At 43.4% G+C, this 24,079-nt stretch overlaps 1 protein-coding gene and 1 pseudogene across 3 annotated transcripts in view; one reads left to right on the top strand and one right to left on the bottom strand.

Moving 5' to 3' along the window:
• FLT3 (fms related receptor tyrosine kinase 3) overlaps positions 1-24,079 on the bottom strand; it is a 75,669-nt gene that overhangs the window by 8,131 nt on the left and 43,459 nt on the right. For all 3 annotated transcript variants that reach the window (XM_057532973.1, XM_057532974.1, XM_057532975.1), the window contains 11 exons: positions 15,923-16,026; positions 15,123-15,231; positions 14,676-14,854; positions 13,565-13,671; positions 13,346-13,478; positions 13,152-13,256; positions 9,493-9,603; positions 8,313-8,466; positions 6,431-6,513; positions 4,657-4,784; positions 895-1,017 (listed from right to left, as the gene is read on the bottom strand). In XM_057532973.1, coding sequence (XP_057388956.1) covers positions 895-1,017; positions 4,657-4,784; positions 6,431-6,513; positions 8,313-8,466; positions 9,493-9,603; positions 13,152-13,256; positions 13,346-13,478; positions 13,565-13,671; positions 14,676-14,854; positions 15,123-15,231; positions 15,923-16,026 — 1,336 coding nt within the window. The remainder of the gene's footprint in view (positions 1-894; positions 1,018-4,656; positions 4,785-6,430; positions 6,514-8,312; positions 8,467-9,492; positions 9,604-13,151; positions 13,257-13,345; positions 13,479-13,564; positions 13,672-14,675; positions 14,855-15,122; positions 15,232-15,922; positions 16,027-24,079) is intronic.
• LOC114236879 (60S ribosomal protein L29-like) lies at positions 1,173-3,050 on the top strand (annotated as a pseudogene).

The raw sequence follows: 24,079 nt of genomic DNA, 5'->3' as shown, positions 1-24,079 counted from the left end.
TCATCATGCTCATGCACAGACGTGGGGCTCAGACCATTCATGTTCTAACCCATGTGCTGTGTAATCATGAGCAAGTGACTTCTCTGTGCCTCAGTTTCCTCAACCACAAACGGGTACTTTGAGGACCAAATGAGTCAATACACGTAAAGCACTCAGAATAGCGCTTAGCACATGGTAAGCACAATACCAGCATTTGTTATTATTATTACTTCACAAGTAGGGGCAATAAAGCAGAGAGAAATCACAAAAATGAACAGCCAAAAAGAAGAACAGGGGCTTAAATCCAGGCATTGTAATTCTTAAAAACCATACTCTTTCAACTATACACAATTTTATCATCTAGTATTTTTAGTAGTTCTCTTATAAGTGACACGTGTATCCTTAGGTTTTTTTAACAAGTAGATTCAGTGATGTTTTAGGTCTCCCTGTGTAACAGTAAGAGGATGGCAAATATTCATTAACTAACATTTGACTTAAATACTGTGCCTTTTTAAAATGTATATTTAATATTTAATTTACATGTTGTATTTTTAGAATGCTGTCTTGTAACGATTACCTATTCCCATAATTGAAAGCATAACTCAATAGTCACTTTATAGCTTAAGGAACTGAAATAAGTTTTAAGTAATGAGATTTTTTAAAAAAGTGTGGATTGCACTCAAAGGCCCCTGATTGATAGGTGTGATGCTATTTTGCTCAACTTTTATTACAGATGGAATATTTCCGTGAAGCTGCAGAAAAACCTTGGAAGCAAAGGAAAGCAAACTGCTGGGAGGAAGTTTTCTGAGGTTAACGTAAATCACAAATGCACTACAGTGAGTGCAGATGTTTAGATTAGTGATGACAAAACCACAAAATAACAGGATAAAACTACATGAGAAGCAGCGGCCTCACATTGCCTCTGATCACGTAGTTGGAATCACTCATAATGTCCCGAGCCAGTCCAAAATCACCGATCTTCACCATTTTCCCGTGGGTCACAAGGACATTCCTGGCTGCCAGGTCTCTGTGAACACACTAGAAGGAACAAACTGGGAGTGTTATTTACCATGATGTATATTATCACAGAGTACAATCTTTCTTCTCGTTTCAAGTTCAGTAGGAGTTACAGATGACGGAACTGTAGTTCCTCCAGGTGTCTTATCTTTACTGGGCCCTGAGCAATCATCACGATGTGTAACTAAGTGCGTGAACAATTCTTCAGCCGTTGGTGCTGCTTAGGGAACATTCCCAGTGGCCAAAGGGGCCGGGTTCTGAGAAAGCAGGTCAACCCTAGCAAGGTGCATATCTTGCTATAAATAAGAGACACAGCAGTAGGGCCTCTCAAGGGGTTTTCAGAGCACTCTTCTCTGTGGGGTGGAGACAATGTCTTTTCTGATGGGAAAATACCTTTGGCAATAAAATGGCGTAATATAAAAAAAAAAAAAAAAAGGGGGGCTTCCCTGGTGGCACAGTGGTTGGGAATCCGCCTGCCAATGCAGGGGACACGGGTTCGAGCCCTGGTCTGGGAGGATCCCACATGCCGCGGAACAACTGGGCCCGTGAGCCACAACTACTGAGGCTGCGCGTCTGGAGCCTGTGCTCCGCAACAAGAGAGGCCGCGATAGTGAGAGGCCTGCGCACCGCGATGAAGAGTGGCCCCTGCTCGCCGCAACTAGAGAAAGCCCTCGCACAGAAACGAAGACCCAACACAGCCAAAAATAAATAAATAAATATTTTAAAAAAAGGGAAAATACTAGAAGTTTGGGAAGGTTGACTAAAGTGGAATTAGAAACACTTCCTGAATTGAGAGGTGACGTGACTTTAACTCGAGTGGTTTGGCAAGAAAATTAACTCCACGGAGGAAAATTTTAAAAGGAACAGGGAATTCCCTGGTGGCGCAGTGGTTAAGAATCCGCCTGCCAATGCAGGGGACACGGGTTCGAGCCCTGGTCCGGTAAGATCCCACATGCCGCGGAGCAACTAAGCCCGTGTGCCACAACTACTGAGCCTGCGCTCTAGAGCCTGCGAGCCACAACTACTGAGCCCGTGGGCCACAACTACTGAAGCCCGCGTGCCTAGAGCCCATGCTCCACAATGAGAAGCCACCGCAATGAGAAGCCTGCGCACCGCAGCAAAGAATAGCCCCCGCTTAACGCAATTAGAGAACGGGGGACGGCCTAAAGGGAAAACGGGAGAGAGTTCCAAGAAACCAGATATACTTCAAAACATTCTTATCACAAGCCCAGGGGGAGAAAAGGCAGTGCCCCTTGACCTCCAATCGTGAGTAGTTTGAGAATTTACTTAACAACAGGCAGCAACAGGGCTGGACGGTCTAGGCAGATGCCTTCAACATCTGTAAAGAAACTGGTGACAGTGCCACTGTAGACGCAGAGGTGAGAGAGGAGACATACTCCAACTGCCGGCAGGGAACGCGAGGAGAGGAAAGGGCCCGGGGACTGGGGTGGGGAAGGATTCTGAGACAGTGATTCTTTTCACTGTTGAGCAAGGACGAGGACGCCCAACTGTGGAAAAGAAAAGTAAAGACAGCAGCTCTTTCTCTTCGGTCCCAGGTGCTTCGGGATCTGTGGGCCCCGGTGCAGACGTGGCCAAGTCCAAGAACCACAGCAGGCACAGTCACTCCCCAAAATGGCACGGAAATGGCATCAAGAAACCCCGATCACAACTATCTCTTAAGGGGGTGGACCCTGAGTTCCCGAGGAACACGCGCTTTGCCAAGAAGCACAACAAGAAGGGCCTGAAGAAGATGCAGGCCAACTACGCCAGGGCCACGAGTGCACTGCTGAAGCTGTCAAGGCTCTCGTAAAGCCCACGGAGGCCAAACCCAAGGTCCCAAAGGGAGCAGCCACAAGCTCAGTCAGCTTGCCTATATTGCCCACCCCAAGCTCAAGAAATGTTCCCACATCACCAAGGGTCTCAGGTTCTGCCGGCCAAAGTCCCAGGCCAAGGCTCAAACCAAGGCCAAGGCTGCAGCTGCAGCTGCGGGTCCAGCTCCGGCTCCGGCTCCGGCTCCCAAAGATACCTAGGCCCCCATAAAGGCTCCAGAGTAGAGGCCTTTATCTGCCAATGTGGAAAGAGAAGGGCTGGTGTGACCCCTGGGTTGCTGTCTGCACGGGGCTGGTGTCCTCCTGTGCTATTGGTACAAGTAAACCTGAGGCAGGACCTGTCAGTTAAACGGAAGGAAGGAAGGAAGGAAGGGAGGGAGGGAGGGAGGGAGGAAGGAAGGGAGGGAGGGACGGAGGGAAGGAGGAAGGAAGGGAAAGAAAGAAAGAAAGAAAGAAAGAAAGAAAGAAAGAAAGAAAGAAAGAAAGAAAGAAAGAAAGAAAGAAAGAAAGAAAGAAAGAAAGAAAGAAAAGAAAGGAAGAAAGAAAGAAAAGAAAGAGAAAGAAAGGAAGAAAGAAGAGAGGGAGGGAGGGAGGAAGGAAGGAAGGAAGAAAGAAAGGGAGAGAGAAAAAAGAAAAGACAGCAACATGTACTTTCAATATCTATGAGTAAAAATAACCTTGGGATTCTAATTGGGGTTGTGAGAAATATACAGATTAATCTGGAGAGAACTGACTTTTCTTTTTAAACAGTCAATCTCTCCCATATGAACAAAACAGAACTCATTTCTTCAGGTCTTCCTTTTTGCCCTTTAATCAACTTTCACAGGTTTCTTCATGAAAGAAACATATCTTACGTGTTTCTTGTTTATCTTAACCTGTTTCATAGTTTGGTTGCTCTCCTGAATGGAATTTTTTTCCTGTTCTTCAAAGCTATTGATTTATTTCACATTAATCTTTTTCTTAAAACTGGGATATAACTGATGTAATACATTATATTGGAGACTGTACATTTTTAAAGAGAAAAAAAATACAGCTGAAATTATTCTTTCCAAATTCAGGGAGAAAGAGGAGAGAGGAGGCCAAGAGAGGGCAGTGGAGGAGAGGGAGGAAGAGACTAGGAGACCAAAGGGAAGAGGAGAGGAAAAAGTTGGGGAAACAAAGAGAAGTAGTGGAAGGGAAGAAAACGAGGACAGAAAGTAGCCAGACGAATGGCTGAAATCGGTTCACAGGCAGCAGACGTCTGAAATGTCAGAGAAAAGCAAGACTGAAAGAATATTCTAGAAAGAATGCGAAACTGGGGTAGAGTCCACGGTGTGAGGGGTCTCTGAGGTCTTCACATCACAGCCCCAGTGGATCTGGGATTAGCAGACCCCCAAGGCCGCTGCCAGCCCACAGCAAACTCTCGAAAGAGACACCGGTGCCTTGGGCAGCTGGCTTGGCCTGAAGACCACCCGGGATCTGAGCCTCTGCTCACCCCCTGGGTCAAATGTAGGACACAGTCTAAACGACCTGAAGTGACTGTCCGACAGGCCTACACCTGGTTTTGAGGAGGGATTCCTGAGGACTTTCTATCTGGAAGCTTCAGGGACTTCGGACCGTCTGGGAGGGCTGTGATAACCATCATTTAATAAGGGATCCCTGACCTTTATACTATAATTAGCCAAGAGCCCGTGTAACATCCTAGGTGACTCCAACTGTGAACGGGAGGGAAAGACAGACTTTAAGAGCTGTAAGTTAAAATAAACAAGAAAAAAAGAAAACCCCACATCTCTTCTTCAAAATTATCTTTTTGTTGTTGGTATTGTGAGTTTCCTTTTTAAAAGGAGCTTACCGACTTAAATTCCAGAAATTCCATTCCTTTGGCCACTTGATATGCAAAGCAAAGAAGATCTTCAAAGGTAAGTACATTCAAGTCCTCTTCTTCCTCCAGCCTTTTTTGGTTTTCGTATTCAATTTCATCTGTAAAATACAACTGGTCCTCATTTTTGCCAAAATGCAAAGAAGTTGCCTTATGGAAGGGGGAGGGGCAAGATAGGGGGAGGGGATTTAGAGGTACAAACTATTATGTAGAAAATAAGCTACAAGGATATATTGCACAACACAGGGAATATAGCTGATATTCTATAATGACTATAAATGGAGTAGAACCTTTAAAATTGTGAATCACCATATAGTACACCTGTAACATATAATATTGTACGTCGGCTACACTTCAATTAGAAAAAAGAAAAGAAGTTGTCTTATAAATCTCTGTGAGCACCTCATGTACCAATGGAGCTATTACATCATCTTCCTGGTGGTACCAGGGCTAACCTATTTATGCAGAGAACTGTGCAGCCCAGGAAGGATCGCCTAAAGATTCTCTTTGGTTAGAGGAGTGAATTCTCCAGCTCTCTGGGGATGAGTCAGGGGTTTCTTTTGCACTAGGTAGTTTTGTCACACTGGAAAAAGAATTACCAATTATCTACTACATTTTATGAACTGTTTGTGCACTTAATGTTCTTTTTTTTTTTTTTAAAGGGGAATGAAACTTCTCATTGTGTATGTGACACCACTAAAGTTTTTTTTTTTTTAATAATAAATTTATTTATTTTTGGCTGCGTTGGGTCTTTGTTGCTGCGCGCGGGCTTTCTCTAGTTGCGGCGAGCGGGGGCTACTCTTCGTTGCGGTGCGTGGGCCTCTCACTATCGTGGCTTCTCTTGTTGCGGAGCCCGGGCTCTAGAGCGCAGGCTCAGTAGTTGTGGCGCACGGGTTTAGTTGCTCCGCGGCATGTGGGATCTTCCCGGACCAGGGATCGAACCGGTGTCCCCTGCATTGGTAGGCGGATTCTTAACCCTGCGCCACCAGGGAAGTCCTTAATGTTCTTCTAATTAATCCTTTTTTTTTTTTACCCCCGCACTGTGTGGCTTGTGGGATCTTAGTTCCCCAACCAGGAATCGAACCCATGCCCCCTGCAGTGGAAGCGCAGACTCTTAACCACTGAACTGCCAGGAAAGTCCCAATTTACGACTTTTAAAAAGAATAACGTGATCAAATAAAATAGCTCTCAGTGTTTGTTAGTAGAAACATTGACATAAAATTCACACTACTAAACTGGTGGCTTTTCACTACCTCTAAAGTAAATATGCATTGGGACTTCCCTGGTGGTGCAGTGGTTAAGAATCTGCCTGCCAATGCAGGGGACACCGTTCGATCCCTGGTCTGGGAAGATCCCACATGCCACGGAGCAACTAAGCCCGTGCGCCACAACTACTGAGCCTGCGCTCTAGAGCCCGCGAGCCACAACTACTGAGCCCGCAAGCCACAACTACTGAAGCCCACGTGCCTAGAGCCCGTGCTCCACAACAAGAGAAGCCACCACAGTGAGAAGCCCGCGCTCTCCACAACTAGAGAAAGCCCGCGTGCAGCAACGAAGACCCAATGCAGCCATAAATAAATTTATTTTTTTAAAATGCTATAAAGCAAATATGCATTAATAAAGCCTATAGATGACATTAGCAAAGATAAACATGCTTTTGCGTTTACACACTTTTTAAAAATAGCTAACACAGAACTCTTGTATCCATTTCTATTTGGAAGTGGTACTATTTAGAATAAAATATTACCTTCTGATTGAAATGAATTCCCATTGAACCCTGAGACAGGATCTGAGTCCGGGTGTATTTGGACTTCTCTTGAACCAGGCATACTATTAAAGAAAAGTTATTTCATTGTTTATGTTCTTCTTCTGAGTAGACATTTTATTAGAAAAAATACAATTCATCAAATAAATGAATTCCAATTATAAATGGGCTTTTAAATTAAAAGCATGGCATCAACTTGTCCTTTTTGTGTGTGTGGACCTTAAACACATCTGTGTAATTGAGCCTGTCTGTCGAACAAGGATAAGAGTGATCCCTGTTATCTGTATGGAATCTTACGGTTCAAAGAGGACCTCACTCAATCCTTCCCACAACCCTACAAGCTGGGTGTCAAAGTCACATTTTATAAAAGAAAAACTAGGCTGGGTGAGATAAATATGATTTGCTGAAATCACGAAGCTAATAAAGGGTGTGACTTTCCCTATAAAGGTCCATGTAATATAGATCTTCTATAGAGACCTTTTAGTGTTTCATCATCCTTTTTTTTTTTTCCAAGTTGGCCTTTGTAAAGCTCATTCCCTTTTCCTGTGAAATTAATAAACAGTAATAAGGAAAATCTCTTTTACTGTGTGTAATACAGAACCCTTCACTGAGGAATTTTGTATACATTTTATACAGACAATGATTCAGTTTATTCCAGCATAATAGTTTACCCCAATTACAATGTCCACATCTTTAGAAAATAGCTTAATGCTTTCAGACCACAAATATTCCAAAAGTAATTGCTTCAGTGTGTTTACTACCCAGTGACTGGAATGAATCAAAGGCACTGAGTGACCATCATTGTTGTCACTCACCATGGAGTCCCGGTCACACACGGATTCTCTGTTCTAGAATTCGGATGACATTACGGAATCCTCTCAGTTTGGGAATATGAACTGAGAAACGAGTGTAAAAGGGAAGTTTGGTGTGAAATGATTAAGGGCAGCTGCATGAAGACATGCATGGGGTTTCCATGGGGTCCCTGGTGTTAAGATGCTGGTCTCTGTCTCAGCATTAGAAGGCCTGAGGTGTGAGCTGAAACTTACATGCTAAGAAAACAAGGAATCTCAAACGGATCCTCCAAAAGTCCCCCAGTAAAGCTAACAGTCTCTGACAAATCCGCATTTAGAAAAAGGGAGAGCTTTCATGTAGGAGGAAACTAGGGTTGCACGTGGATTGAGGAATCATTCTATCAGCGTGCCTGTGAATTCATTTAGAGAAGGGTGTTATCGAGCTATGACGTTCGGGTTATTAGCAGGAAATTTCTAAGGATGAGGACGAGCGTCCCGCCAAACCTACAGCCCTCTTGGGACTGAGAATTGCTCAGGATCCCACAGATGGCAGAATATACAAGGCAGAGCATAGAGACAAATGTTATCACTACTTGATTTTGTCCCCATCATTATGTCAATCAATCCATCCTAATTTTTAAAAATCCAATTTATGAGTTTAGAGCTCTTTTGGGCAATACTCCCAGGACCTGCACTACTTTCTATGAATATATCAAGGGCTTTGGGAAAGGGGTTCATTCTTTCTACCAATACCCATGTGTCAGCCAGGAGGCCTGACATATTGAATAATGCACCTTTTCTAAAACTGAATATATGTCTAGGATGTGATTAGGCGCCGGTGGACAGAATTGGTTCAGCTGCAGTACCTGTACTGTAGGAAAGGGAAAGCCTCATTGTTCAAATCAACAGGGAAGCTATAACAAAGATAAGAGACCTTTCTAGGTCTTAGAACCCACAGACCACACAAAATGCTGGATGACGGCCTTTAGAAACTGGCCAGTGGGGTGTGTTTACCCATCATACTTTGTCTGTTCTGTAATGTATTATTATGAAACTGTGACCCAGTCTCTTACCTGGAATTAGGGGGTGATTGGAAAGTGGGATAAAAACTGAAATTATGTTCCTTGAAAATCTCCGTCCACGTCCTATGAAATTTTTCTCTTTTACTTCTTAGATAGTTGAGAAGGTCGCCATAGCAACAATATTCAAAAATCAAGTAAATTGGTCCTGAAATAGTGACAGTTTTAATCTTAGGTATACAGACACCAAATAATTTTTTTCAGACATCTGTGTAGCAGAGACCATACTCTATGAGAACCCCCTTCTCCCCTGACTTGGGGAGAGTACAACTCTCTCTGAACCTATCTCTTCTTGGACTTTAAATTCAATTTCAGTTTTTTGCTCAAACTCCTTGGAAAGCTGTCTCTTGTTGCCTTCCACTTTGGCCCATGTGGCCTCACCAAGAACCACTGGCCACCTAAATTCTCCAGTTTGCAACTGGGAATAAAATGTTGACTGCGTTGTGAGCACTTGGTAAATATAAGCTGATTTGCGGTTTACCCGAGGAGGGAGAAATACATCCCTAGGCACCTCTTACATCCATTTTCTCTTTATTTCTCTGTCCCAGTGCCCGGCTGGCTGTCCCAGAAGGAATGACCGTTGGGCACAGGGTTCGGGTACTTCTAGGCAGAAGCGAGAGAATCAGAGCACGTGCTCCGTTGGATTCTGGGAGAATAGAGTTTGAAACCCCTCCTTGGCTACGCCTTACTTGAAGCAGCTCAGTTAGGGCCATGGCCAAGCTGTGCAGCTCAGCACTACATCTGGGCCAGCTCCACAGCCAGGGAGAAGCACCCTCTGAGCAGGTAGAGAGAGACCACAAAATGTACTTGCAGCGTTGTTATTATTATTGTGGTTGTTTTTTGTTTTTTTTTTTGGCTGTGCCACGTGGCTTGCAGGATCTTAGTTCTCCGACCAGGGATTGAACCTGGGCCAAGGCAGTGAAAGCCCAGAATCCTAACCGCTGAACCACCAGGGAAGTCCCTTTAAGTAGGTTAGAATATGTGGCTCATCCCGACGAAGACAGGCGTGGTCTACGCTGACCCATCTGACTCTAGAGTGAGGTGTGTCCAATCCCACTTGGGTTTGGGGGCCCACCCTGTGACTGAGAGAGGGAGAGAAACACGAGAACAAACGCCCTTTTTGTCTTCAGGCTAAAACGTTTTCGATTAGGTGTTCTTAGTGGGAACTGGTTACCTGACAGGGTGCACGCCCCCAGCAGATTCACAATATTCTCATGGCTGCCTAGGTGGGTCATCATTTTGAGTTCAGACATGAGCGCCTCTCTTTCCGAGCTGTCTGCTTTCTCTGTCAATGGCAGGGCATTCATTACAAATGTAAAACGGAAGTAGATTAGGTATTTTAGGTTATTCAATAAATTAAAATTGTCCTCAGTTCAGAGTAGATTTGCATAAAAGTTTAAAAATACATGCAATAATACATACATTCTGAATAATAATACCCTATGTTTTAAGGCGGAATTTCAAAGATTGTAGCATGAAAGTTAAACCAAATAATGTGCCTTTCTACTGGACTTTCCTCTACCTACAAAATAAAAATCTTTATAATTGACCCTTAAAAAATAAAATAAAACAAAATAATAATAATACATGATTTTCCTCCACAGTTGAAGTTAATAAATATGCTGAAGGGAGAAACATACTTTTCTTTTTTTTTTTTTTTTGACACTTTTATTTGTTGAAGTCATAGAGTGACAAGATGGGAATGTCAGCGAGGGTGGTTGGTTCCAGCCTGTGACCCTCAGGTCTAGAATCTTAAATTTGTCAGTGGATCCAATGGTGAGAAGGTCAAAGAAGACCAATTCCCACTGACCAAGTTCTCAAGAGACTCCCTAACTGATCATGAGGAACAGAACTGCTGGGTAGGCTAGAATGTATCCACTTACTCTCCCTGGAGTAAGTCTAGAGAGCTTGGCAAATTGTATTCAACATCTTGCTTAGAAGTATAGCATGGAGGTACTTATTGGTGAACTCAAAGGTCTCCTGTCATTGAGGCCAATGTGCCCAGGTGGTCAGGACACCCCTGCCCGGGAGGGTGCTGGAGCCCTAGAGGCAAGGGCAGGGTCTCTGGGCCTCCGTCTCCAGGCACCCCCCCTCTGTTAACATATTCTTTCTTACTGATAGAGTAACTTTTCTTTACATTCAATGCAGATTTGATTAGCTATTTCCAGGTGTCATTATTTTGTCCTGGAAGACATGTAGCCTTTATGTGGCTTTCCCAGAGCTTTGATGTCATCTGTTTTGACTTGTGTGAGCTCTCAGGGGCATCCTGATTTCCAACTTCTTAGCCTGGGAGTGACATCCTTCACTGTGTGCACTGGGACCCACTGTACCTCAGGTTTTCCACTGTCTCATGTTTTATAGGGATTCGTGGCTTTCAGTTGTCCATGTCTTGTTCCTCATGACCAAAAGAATATATTTTTACAGTGTGCTTAACTCTTTCAAAGCACTTTCATATACCACTACCTGACTTTCATTCATTCATTCATTCAACAATTATTTATTGAATGCCTACTGTGTAGGAGGCAATGTGCCAGGCCTTGGGGGAATAAATGATAGAAAGACACAGCCCCTATCTTCCTGGAGCTTAGAGCCTCCTTGAAAGGGGAGACAGGTAAATGAACAATTACAATATAGTGTCATAAATGCCACATGGCACAAATAAACCTATCTATGAAACAGAAACAGACTCACAGACATAAAGAACAGACTTATAGTTGCCAGGAGGGAGGGGGGTGGGGGAAGGATGGATTGGGAGTTTGGGATTAGCAGATGCAAACTATTATATATAGAATGGAAACACAACAAGGTCCTACTATATAGCACAGGGAACTATAATCAATATCCTGTGATAAACCATAATGGAAAAGAATATAAAAAAGAATGTATACATATGTATAATTGGATCACTTTGCAGTACAGCAGAAACTAATACAACATTGTAAATCAACTATACTTCAATAAAAAATAAATACAAATAAAAAATAAATGCCACATGGCAAATGAAAGTAGGGGTGTTGTTCCACAGAAGAGGGACACCTAACCCAGCCTTAGGGAGGGTGGGGAAGGGGACACCAAATGTCTATGCTGAGACCTGAGGGAAACTAGGAGTTAACCAGGTGAATTCACAGTGGGAAGGGTGAGGAAGAACACGCCATCCTGAAAACAGGATGGGCCAAGATCAAGAAAGAGGGCAGCATAGCAAAACATACAGACCCACCCTCATGAGGCTTACAGACTACTGAGGCAGCTAAGACATTAGTTAAATAATTAAACAAATATGTAATTATAGTTGTGATCAACTTTATGGGGGAAAAAAACCCACAGAGAGCTGGGATATAGGATCTAGCAAGGAACTTGAGCTCATCTGTGGCGTGAGAGAAGGCTTCCCTGAGCAAGTGGTATTTGAGCTGAGATCTACAGGAGGAGCAGGCGATAAAGATGTGAAAGGGGAAGCAGAAGCAGAAGGACGACCTGTGCAAAGGCCCTGAGGTGGGAGGGAGCCCTGTGCTCCAGAGGAACTGAGAGCCGGCTGTGCTGCAGCGCTGGGGTGAGAGGGGAGAGGCGAGCTGCAGCCATGTCGTGCTGGGCTGTGTGGACTGTTCAAGAGAAATTAAAAGCAACTGGAAAGGTTAAGTAGGAAAATTATATGCTCTGCTTTGCATTTCATAACCATCACCTGGGCTTCAGAATCCAAAAGGAGGTAAGAGTGCATATAGGGTAGTTGCTTGGAAGGCTAGTGCATCCATTCGGAAGGGATAGACTTGGGCTGGGTGGTAGTAACAGAGGTTAAGAGAAAAGAGGACGAACTCAAGAGGCACCAGGCAGGAAGCCTGACAGGAACAGCCTACAGGGAATTAGAATGAGGATGGTTTCAAGGATGAGTCAGTCCTAGGTTTCTGGTTGGCCGGCCTGGGTGGCACATGGCCAGTCATTGGTACCCGCAACCAATCAGTGAGAGAGGGAGGGCTGACAGAGAGCCAGGGTTGGAGGAGTCCAATTTGAATAAGCTGAATTCAAGGGACTCTGGAGACGTCCAAGCACTTGGACATAACCTGAAGCTCAGAAGGGAGGTGCAATCATGAGAACCATTGGTACATGGGATGAGGTCACGGGTAAGCTGAGACAGCCTATGAGCATGCGGAGTGAAAAGGGAAGGGGGCCCAGGAGCAAGCCTTCAGGAACTCCGCTGAGTGAGAAGCTGGGTGAGAAGATGAGGGGCCAGCAAAGGACTGTGAAGCAGTCAGAGGGGTAGGAGGAAACCAGAAGAATATGGTGACATGGAAACCAAAGGAAGAAAGCACAATAAAGATGGAGGGAACAGTCAATCGTGCCAATTTATGCTAAAAATTCAAGTAATGCCCATTAGACAGGCTTGGTTCATGGTGATGGTGGAGGTGGTCGTCACTGATCGCTTAGCCAAAGCCAGCTGGGGGCGCTCTTGCTAAGTGAGTGATACTAAGGGGAGGAGGTTAGGGAGGGCCAGGTGGCAGCGGATGAGAAATGAGTGGGAAGTGATACAGAAGGCGCCAATTCCCTCTTCTACCCAGAGTCTGTGTCGAAATGTAAGACACACAGCTGCCTGTAGCAATGGTATCCCCAAATATTGAGGCTGAAAAAACGTAAACAAAGAGAGAAGAGGAAGAAGAGGTGGAGTTTTGTGTTCACGACTTGTATTTTATATTCATGACTTGGTTGACACCCACCCCAACTCACTCCCTTTTTAGCTTTGAAGGATGGCAAGCAGTAACCATAGCAATGATGGAAAAGAGGAGGTGGGAGGCGGCACCTCCCCTCTTTGTGCGTCTCTGTGGCTATTGATCGATGTAACCGTACCTTTCAGCATTTTGACTGCGACCTGGATTGAGACCCCTGTCTTACTGATTCCATAGGCGGTTGCATTCATCACTTTCCCAAAAGCACCCGATCCCAGGACCTTCCCTGCAAGACACATGGTGAGTGAGTGCATGTTGAAGATTTTCCAACAAGAAGGAAACTCGACAGAAACATTTGGAACATCTGATTCTTACCAAATTCTAAATTTTCTCTTGGAAACTCCCATTTGAGATCATATTCGTATTCTCTGAAATCAATGTAGAAGTACTCATTATCCAGAGAGCCGGTCACCTGCACCATCTGTAGCTGGCTTTCGTACCGAAATTGCTTCAGAGATGAAATAATGAGTCGATTAGCCATAGAGAGTTCTTCAGAAATGGGACACAATGATGACGTTTTACCTTTGCTTTTACCTTTTTGTACTTGTGACAAATTAGCATGGTTAAAACAGCAATAAAGGGAAGACAGAGGCCAATTGTTGCATAGAATGAGATGTTGTCCTGGATGAAAGGGAAGCGACCTGCAAGGGAAGAGCATCAAGGAGCAGTGGATGAGAATTCCTGGTGGATACTGTAGCAGAAAGCTTGTTACAGTGTCTCACATCCTGTCTGAGGAACCTACAAGCCCTCTACTAATACACTATCCCCACAGAAAATCAGGCCATGTTCATATAAAGAACGATTCCTTCCCAGAAAATTTTAAATGATTCTGAACCCATTTTAAAAAATCATTTACTAGGGGTTTTAAGAATTACATCTATTTAAACCCACAGGATGTGAAAGTCAGATAAAAAAAGATGTTCGTCTACTATATATAAACTAGATAAACGACACAGTCCTACTGTATAGCACAGGGGACTATATTCAATATTTTGTAATAAACTATAATGGAAAAGAATCTGAAAAAGAATATATATATATATATATTTATATAAAACTGCATCACTTTGCTGTACATCAGAAACTAACACAACATTGTAAATCAACTATACCTCAATTAAAAAAAAAAAAAGAAATTTGTGTTCCCACTATGAAGCTGTCATACGAATGTGGGGAAGTTAGTTTGGGGATGCTGGTGATTTTGAACCATTAGTGTAGGTGGTCAGGTTTCAGAATTGCTTAATTTAGGAGGGATCTAAATATCAAACCAAAAATGATAAAACGGCAGGCTAAAGGCAGATAAGGAGATTAACCAAAATGGAAAGTGGTAGAGACTCCAAATTACTAAATCTGTTTCCCTAGAGCTGGATTTCTTGGTAGATGTCCATTATACTGGGAGCTTATGGTTCTACCCACATCACTTGAATTCATGAGTCCCAATAATGTCAGTAGAAGTCACTCTGCCCTGGAACTACAAAACATGTGTGTTCAGTGGGGATTCTTGCCTGACTCAAAAAGCCTTCTCGTCTCACACACTGAACCTACACACTCTTGTAAAACTCCCCAAATAAAAGCGAACGACAGGGACTAACTTCTAGTAGGGAATTCCTGAAGGTGGTGTGTTACAGTAGCAACTGCTGTCTACCTGGTGAGTTTAGAAGGATTGTTTCACAAGAGGTGCCGAGGGAATTGTATGCACAGCACTTCACCAGGAACCCTTTGACGGCCTCGCTCATGTTCAGGGTGCTGCTCGATATCCACTGTCCAAATACTTTTCTGTTGGCCTTTTTATTCCAAATTCCTTCTGTGATCTCTTCTGTGCAGCTGAAAAGAAACAGCAGACAGAGAATTTAGACGGGCGGGGCTATCGTCGGATTGGAAGTGAGGGTTTCTCTAGTGGGGTCTACAAGAGACACATCTATGAAAGGTTATCAGAAACAATCTATGACCATTTAGAATTATGGTCGACTCAGAAGGTAAGCATTTTAAATGCTTCATCGTTTCTTCTTAAACTGAATTCATGAGAAACAGTCAACATGTCAGAGAGAGTTTTATGTTCTTCTAACACAAGAGGGGCCAGTGTCTTCATTACTTGGGAGACTTGTCTGAACACTTCTTCCAGGTCCAAGACGGTAACGGGTACCCGTCAGAGGAGCAAGAAGCCTGACTTGCCGATGCCTCGGCGAGCACTTGAGGTTTCCCTGTAGAAAACAACAGGGAAATCAAGCTCATGAAGTACAGTGCTTTCCAGAAAGGGTTTCAAAGTCAGCTTCATATAGGCTGCTCACGTACTCTGTGCAGTTCGTGCTCCTGGGAGCGTGTCTCATGCAGGGTGACTCAAAGAGGGGGCCCTCTTTGCCCTTCTGTCACCTTTTGTGCAGGCAGCCCTAAACTTCTCTGGGGAGCACCCCCTTTTCCACCGCTAGACCCCTCCTGGAGAGAGCTCAGGTGTAGACCTCTATCTCCTGAACATCCTAAAATGAGTCTTAGCTTCAGGAGAAGCACCTGCAAAAAGCCCAGCAAAATGCACTCTCATCTTTTCATGGACCAGAGAAACAAAGATTATTAAAACAACTAAATGGAAGGTAGTATGACTCTTGGCCTTTCCTTAACAGGACCTTTCAAAGTACTAAAATCAATAAAGTCACACAGTAAAGCACCTTCAGAGAGGATATGGAATCAGCATCTTAGCTTCAGAGGATGAGCCCAGAAAGAGATCTGCGTATCAACAAGCCAGTAGATACAACAGTACAATTTCAAAACACTTCAGCACGTCAAAACACTTCTGTAGCATTCCTTCCCTAAGCCATGGCTTATCTCTTTCTGATCCGAGTTAATATATTATTAAGGCGTTACAGGCATAAAATACAATTTCTTGACAGTTTCACTTACTTCTTATATTCAGTGTGAACATTTTTGTGAACTGGGCGTCATCATTTTCTGCATGGAAGATATATTGTCCTGGCTGGTGTTTATGGTTGCAAAACTTAGATATGCTGTTGGAAAAAGAATTAAAGACACACTTAGCCACATTCTTTGAGGAGATGTTGAAATGAATAACGGTGTGCATGGGAGTAAGTCTTCCTGAAGACACTCACTTCTCTCAAGTTCAGTGGACAGGGAGGTGCCCAGATGCTCTTCCTACTCAAAGTGTGGTCCACAAACAGGCAGCATTAGCCTTGGTATTATCTAGGAACTTGCTAGAAATACAAAATCTCAGGCCCCACCCCAAATCTACTGACTCAGAGTCTGCATTTTTAAGATGATCTCTGTGGAATTCACATGCACATTAAAGGTTGAGAAGCACTGATCTAGGCTGGAGCTGCTAAGAGAGACAAGAAGCTTCCGGCCCCTACTGTTACATACACTCCAGACTAGTGTGACTTCCTGGAAATATGGAAGAACCTTGGTAGGTGGCGGAGCCCATGGACCCCCCCCAGCTTCCTGAAAGGATAGCTCTCTGACGTTGGTCCAAGGCAGGACCTATGACCAACCTTTGACTTACATAGGGATTGACAGTGATGAGGGCTCAAATCCACTGAGTACAGACGTCTTTGAGTGGCCTCAGCAGGCTCTAGTCATCCACCAAGCCTACCAGGTATATGGTATTGGGGATCATCCACCAAGCTTAGCAGGTATACGGGATGGTGGATATTATAGGAGAGGTGGGGAAGCAAGGAGCTGTTGAATGTGCCTTCATGCATTGAAGAAATAGAAAAAAAATTTCCCTTAGAATGAGAAAATCTAAGCCTTGTTCAGAAGATACTGAATTAGGCCACCTCTATATAGCCTACTTGAAGTAAAAAAGGAAAGAAAAAGTATGTATACGTAGGAAATGTGAACAGGAGGAACTATGTAGGATGCAGAAGACCTGTGAATATGGCTCCGGTCCTCAGAGATACCATAATCCAGGTGGGTGGACAAAACGTGCCTATGTGCAAGAGTGAAAGCATCAAACTGAAGGCCTGTAGAAGATCAAAGAAGGCAGAGGCCGGTGTCGTGAGAAAAGTTCAGAGGGCTTCATAGAAGCAGTAATTGAGCGAGGTCTTTAGAGGTGAGTTGGTTTTCATGAGAGAGTAAAGAAAAGACATCCAAGCAGGGGGCAACGGCATGATTTAAGCCATGAGACAGGAACTCATAAGGCCACAAGGAGAGAAACGGGGAGGCTTCTTGGCTAGAGCAGAGGTGCAGGGTGGGATGTAGCAGAACAGAGGGCTAAATGGGCAGGGTGAGGCCAACTGATCTGGGACCTTGGAAAACAAGCCTAATTATTTTGACCTGATGGAGAGAGCAGGGAGGAGATGTTGTGGATTCCTGAGCAAGAGAGGAATGTTCTGAACAGTATTTTAGTTTAGAGTGATGGCAGCAGGAAAGTTTATTGGGGGGAAGTCTGGAGGTAGCTGTAGAAGTAACCTAGGAAGTCATTCATTCATCCATGAATTCACTCATTCTTTCTCCTGTCAATGGTAGAGGCTATTTGTGGGAGGAATCGGGAATACAACAGTGAGTTAACAAAACTAGGTTTCTTGTTCTCACAGAATTTACAGTTTGGTGGCGAAGGCAGACAAGTAATGAGCAGTTAAGGTATAATGTGGGAAATCTTAGGAGAGGAGAAATAAAAGTTCAGATTTGAGAGTTCAGAGTGTGAAAAGATGAGTGTTGTCTAAGGCAGGGAAAATGGGAAGGGAAAGGAAAGAACCAACCCCAGAGGCACCAGAACAAAAAGAAACAGCAGGTGCTGGATTGGACGTGAAGAGGAAGGAGAGAACAGAATCCCAGCTGATTCCTAAGAGTCAAACCACACACCTAGCAATCAATAGAGAAGATTTTGAGCCCAGGTTTATTTGACACCAATGTTCTGCATCCTTAATTCGGAAGCTTAAAGGTAATTCTGACTGTGTATAGTGATGGGAGATTTCATTTCCTATCAAGTGAGCACTGAAGAAGCTTTTTGTTTGCCTTGTTAACAAGAAGGCTGAAGAAGCAGAAAGGGGAATTTCTTATGCTGACCTACTTCTGGACAACGAGAAGGAAACGGCTGGTGAAGTGGAAATGACAGAAGGATTGTGGGAAAGACAAATTGTAACTTTAGGGAGAAAAGTAAGTATAGGTACATGCGATTTCCAGACTTTATGAAGGCATGGTTTAAGTGGTCCAAGAAGAGAAAGATGTGAGCTTCTAAAAGGGAAAATGTAATTCTCACCGGACAATAGCCAAAGACACTGAAAAGGAAGAAGAGAAGAGATAAAAAAGAAGCCAGTGTGCTAGGCAGGGACCATGCCACAAGCACCAATCAATTTGATAAAGAAATTACCAACTAATGAGAACCTATTGTATAGCACAGGGAACTCTACTCAATGCTCTGTGGTGACCTAAATGGGAAGGAAATCCAAAAAAAGAGGAGATATATGTATACATATAGCTGATTCACTTTGCTGTACAGCAGAAACTAACACAACATTATAAAGCAACTATAATCCAATAAAAATTAACATAAAAGAAATTACCTATACAACTATTGATTATCACGCAGACCAATCTGTTTTGTAAACGTTTTCTCTCCTAAGTCTTTTGTGCTGTCTGAATGGAGCATGACTTGCCATGGGATAGACAAGAGAGCATCTGAAACATTCTCATTCTTCCAGGTAGGAAATCGGTCACAGAAATAGCCTGAACACAAAATTGAATATCCAGGTCCTTCTCAACCACTTGTCTTCCTGTTTATGGCAGTTAACCCCAGCAAAAGCAACAACTGCATCGCCGACCCTCCCCTGGAAATTCCAAGGGGACTAACCGATTAATGCCAGGGAGTTTCAAACTTCCTTTTTCCCTGGGGTTTTTCTGAAAATGGCCAGCGGCCATGAGATGGGAGATCAGGAAACTGGAGTTCACAGTGAAATATCTTTGGTGACTAAGAAGATGTATTCTCATTACAACTATGAGAAGGGATTTCTCCTCTGTTACAAGCAAAATGCAGGTGATTTTTCTTTTCCATCTAGCACCCAGAGCTGGGGAGTTGAAAAGGGGCAGGTCTTTCCAGGGACCTCAGGGAGTAACTTCACTATAAAAAATGCTTTATTCAAAGAGCAAGGGATGATAAAAGTCAAACCAGAAAACAGGGCGTAATAAAGCACAGACTGGGGAAGCTGAGAGCTTCTGAAACTGGAGAGTGAGGGGCTGGCAGGAGTGAGTGACTTTACCCGGCACTGGGAGACCCCCATCAGCAGATCCTGCCCCCCCAGACTGCAGGACATGGAGGGGTACAGCCTGGCTGAAGTTGAACCCAGTCTGCACACATTTCTGTCCAGAGTTAAACAAAGAAAGCCAGGCAGGGGGCAGGAGAGGTGCTGATGACTTTATATCAATCTACTTAATACCATGCTCATTTGTATTTTATTTCAGGGGAGCCCACAAGCCTGGGGAAGTATTACATAATCATTACAAACCCAATAGCACAGCACATCTCATAAGGCGGCACACTTTTCTTTTTAAATAACCAAAGCACATGCTTGCTCTTCTGTTTTCTTACACACTAGGTATGAGAATCTCACACTTTTGAAATGAGCTGGTGTCAAAAGGCAGTACCAGAGTAATGGTTAAAAAACACAGGCTTTGCAGGCAACTCTGCCATTGCCTGGTGGTGTGACCGTGGGCAAGTCACGGAGTCTCTCTGTGCTTGTTTCCTCATCTGTAAGACGAAGATAGTATCTACCTTATATGGTTGTTAGAGGAGAAGTTTTTGTTGAGTTTTTATTAAAGCGGTTTTGTATAAACTGCTTATAACAGTGCCTAGTAAACACGATAAATGTGTTAGATCATCATTACTATGAGGCTTATGAAGCCCGGGAATCATTTTGAATAAAAAAGACAGTTAGAACCTTTACTCTGGGGTATATACATTAAGTGAGAAAATCACATTAAAATAAAGATGCAAAGAAAAAAAAAAAACTAAAGTAAATGCCCATCAACAGGAGTTAGTCAAAATAAAATTTTCTAAAAAGAGGAATACTGTCACCATAAAAGTGGTAATGTAAATAAGGTAAGCCATTAACATGATAATATAAATAATAATAATGTACTTATTAACACAGCAAGAGATGATATTTTTAAAGTGAAAAATCAGGTGACAAATGGCACAATTAATTTCCTGTTTGTACAAAAACCTATACTTATATGTTTCTATCATGGTGGTTACAAAGTCTGAAATATAATTCCTGGTGGTGGAATTATGGGTGTTATTTCTATTTTTTTTAAAGGCAATTTCAGAAAATAAGAGTGAATGAAAGGTATTGACTTCGCCCCAGGTGTGGAGCAAGTAGCATAGCCTGTTTCCATATTTAATAAAATGGGATGATGAGATCAAATGAGATAATCCATATAAAGGACTTTGCACATCGGCACATGGTAGGGCTCAAAGAAGTTTCTTTTGGTCTCAGTGATGCTTCATGATGTGGTTAGTACCTTACAATTGAGGGGGCAGTGTTTGGTTGGAGGTTCTGCTATTTACCACTATTTACCGCTATTTACAGTCCCCAAACATCTTTCCTTCCTTTCTGTATACACTCAGGGCTCATCTCCTTCAGGGAACCAAAAAAGTCCTCCTAAAGAAGCTCAATACACTCCTGTAATCACATATCATTTATTGACTTGAGAGCTTGCTTTTCTCTTTGTCCTAAGAAGGAATATGTCTCACCACCCAAAACCCAGACTCCACCACACCACTGGTACCAATAAGTGCTCAGTTAATGCCTGTTGTGGGCAGAACTTTGACTTGGTCGAGTTGGGAAATTAAATATTTCAGGGAAAAAGAAAATACAGGGATTGGGCATGCCTAAGGAGACTCTTTCAGAAGAAATTACTTAAATAATTATAACATCCTAATAAGTTGTTTTGTGTGTGTGTGTGTGTGTGTGTGTGTGTGTGTGTGTGTGTGTTTAACCATGAAACTAGGAAAAGCTAAGGCAGATTTGTTTATAAGTAAGTCTACAGAGATAGAAAATTAGGCAAACTAAAAGATGAAATATTCTAGAACCTTTTCCCAAGACCAGGCTGTCAGGACTGCTGGAAAGTTATAATTTCATAAAATGTAAACACATAAAGGGAAGCCCTAATAAACTTTGGTGTAATATTTGAGGAAGTAAATTGGAGAAACGAAGCTGTGAAGGTGGGGAAGCTGCAAGATTTCTGGCACACATGCTCTGACCACACCAAAGCTTTTTCAGTAGTACTGTTATTACACAGACCTTTCGGTTACAAATAAAAACTGGTGTCACTTTGCTTATAAAGTCCTCTCTTGCCCCATGATGAAAATACTGTACTTCATAAACAAAATTCAGTTTGACTAAATTGTTGAACCTAAGTGATGGGTAAAGGATGCTCACTGTACTATTCTTTGAGTTTATTAGTAAATTTGGAACTTTTTATAATAAAAAATTGAAAAGAACTCAGGTTAGAATTTAGTCTGCATCTCCTATCACAACACAGAGCCTCATGTGGAGAGCAGATGACATTTAGAGCACTTGTGTTCAATTTTTTTGTAGTTCATCTTTTTTTTTTTTTCTTTAATTAATTTTTATTGGAGTATAGTTGCTTTACAATGTTGTGTTAGTTTCTGCTGTACAGCAAAGTGAATCAGCTATACATATACATATATCCCCTCTTTTTTGGATTTCCTTCCCATTTAGGTCACCACAGAGCATTGAGTAGATTTCTCTGTGCTATACACACAGAGGTTCTCAGTAGTTATCTATTTTATACATAGTATTGTATATATGTCAATCCTAATCTCCCAATTCATCCCCCACCCCTGTAGTTCATCTTTTATTCAACATTTTGAGCATCTTTTTCATGATGAAGGAGCCTCCATCTCACCTTGGCATTGCCACCTTGGCAAGTGGCCCATCACACCCAGTGCATTGTTATCACCAATTAATACTGTACTTCTTCAAGAACTTTTTAAATAAAATAAACACTGAGTGATAGGTGTTGTGGTGAGTGCCACGTGCTAGGTGTTGGGGTGAGTGTCATGGTCCTTGCAGTGCAAAGAGTATGCCACTGACTCATCTTTGGCCCAGGCTATGCACTTTGAGTTGCTTTCTAGGGGTGATGATGAATTCATTCATTTACTAAACAGCTGTTGACTGCACGAGGCATTGTACAAAGACAGAGAAATGACAGCGCCTATCCCAGCGGAGGTTATGAATTCACTGGTGGGATTCAACACAAAAAGAGGTTAACTTTGAATGAGAGGTACACATCACTATAGAAATCAGGATCTGCCCTGATTTATTCATTTAGCTACCTCCAGAAGATAACTGCTTGGGGTCAGGGGTGCAGAGTGTGGTCATGGGGTGAAACCAGATTAACTAGCCCACTAGATTGCTCCAAGACCCATAGATCAGAGACACGGTCCTCTATTTATTTATTTATTTATTTATTTATTTATTTATTTATGGCTGTGTTGGGTCTTCGTTTCTGTGCGAGGGCCCTCTCCAGTTGTGGCAAGCGGGGGCCACTCCTCATCGCAGTGCATGGGCCTATCACTATCGCGGCCTCTCTTGTTGCAGAGCACAGGCTCCAGACCCGCAGGCTCAGCAATTGTGGCTCACGGACCCAGCCGCTCCGCAGCATGTGGGATCCTCCCAGACCAGGGCTCAAACCCGTGTCCCCTGCATTGGCAGGCAGACTCCCAACCACTGCACCACCAGGGAAGCCCCAGAGACACGGTCCTCTAATCAGCGAGTCTGTCAAATCTTAAGAATCGTGCCAGGGCTTCCCTGGTGGCGCAGTGGTTAAGAATCCGCCTGCCAACACAGGGGACACGTGTTCGAGCCCTGGTCCGGGAAGATCCCACATGCCGCGGAGCAACTAAGGCTGTGCGCCACAACTACTGAGCCTGCGCTCTAGAGCCCGCGAGCCACAACTACTGAGCCTGCATGCCACAGCTACTGAAGCCTGTGCGCCTAAAGCTTGTGCTCCGCAACAAGAGAAGCCACTGCAACGAGAAGCCAGCGCACCGCAAGGAAGAATAGCCCCCGCTCGCTGCAACTAGAGAAAGCCTGCACACAGCAGTGAAGACCCAACGCAGCCAAAAATAAATAAAAATAAAATAAATAAATTTATAAAGAAAAAAAAAAGAATTGTGCCAGATGTCACCAGCACAAGTAGCAATGACCTCCCAGGTGGCCCCTGGCACTTAAATGTGCCTGTATAACTTGAGGGGGTTGGGGGGAGACATCACCTTATTCACGCTTGTAGCCCCTTATGGCACTGAGACCATCAAGAAGACATTAAAGGAATATTTGTTGAACTAAATTGAATTGATCCTCTATCTCTTTGAATCAGGTTCAAAAGAGAATCCTGTAGAACTAAGAGCTTCTCTGACATGGGGTCACAATACAAAGAAGGATGGGGAAAGTGACAGCACTGACATCCTGAACACAGGTAGTCAACTCAACTAGCAGGAGAGGGGCTGACTCCCTGCCTTCTACCTTCAAAAGTTTGATGGTTCAGCATAAGGGCTTATGACAATGGGGTGACCCCTCCAAGGCAGTGGTTCTCAACCCCAGGCAATTTTTTCTCACCAGGGGACTTTGGCAATGTCTGGAGATATTTTTGGTTGTCACAACTTGGGGTAGTGGTGCTACTGACATCCAATGGGTGGAGACCAGGGACGCTGCTAAACATCCTATCATGCATAGGAGAGACCCCCAGAACGAAGAATTACCCGGCCCAGGATGTCAACAGCCTGCTGTTGAGAACCCCTGAGTTAGGGGACTATGTGTCCGTCCAAAGGCTGCTTTCTTAATTACTTGAAAAATGAATGCTTCGAACATTAGGAGGTTTGGGTGAGAGGGCAGACGATGCCATGCAAACCCTGTGTTACAACTCTTCTTAGAAAAGCAAACAAGGATCAGTTACAAATCACTTTGGGGTATAGAACAGCGCAGTCATCAGGAAACAAACGGAAGGATCAAGATGAAAAGAGCTTATTCTGACTCTTCACCTACACCCGTGCTATCCAATAGGAATATAAACAAGCCACTTATG

Source organism: Balaenoptera acutorostrata, chromosome 18 (genome assembly GCF_949987535.1).
Source record: "Balaenoptera acutorostrata chromosome 18, mBalAcu1.1, whole genome shotgun sequence".
In the NCBI taxonomy this organism is placed as follows: Eukaryota; Metazoa; Chordata; class Mammalia; order Artiodactyla; family Balaenopteridae; genus Balaenoptera; species Balaenoptera acutorostrata.
The sequence above is the reverse complement of the archived record's forward strand: the minus strand, read 5'-3'. Positions and strand labels throughout refer to the sequence as shown.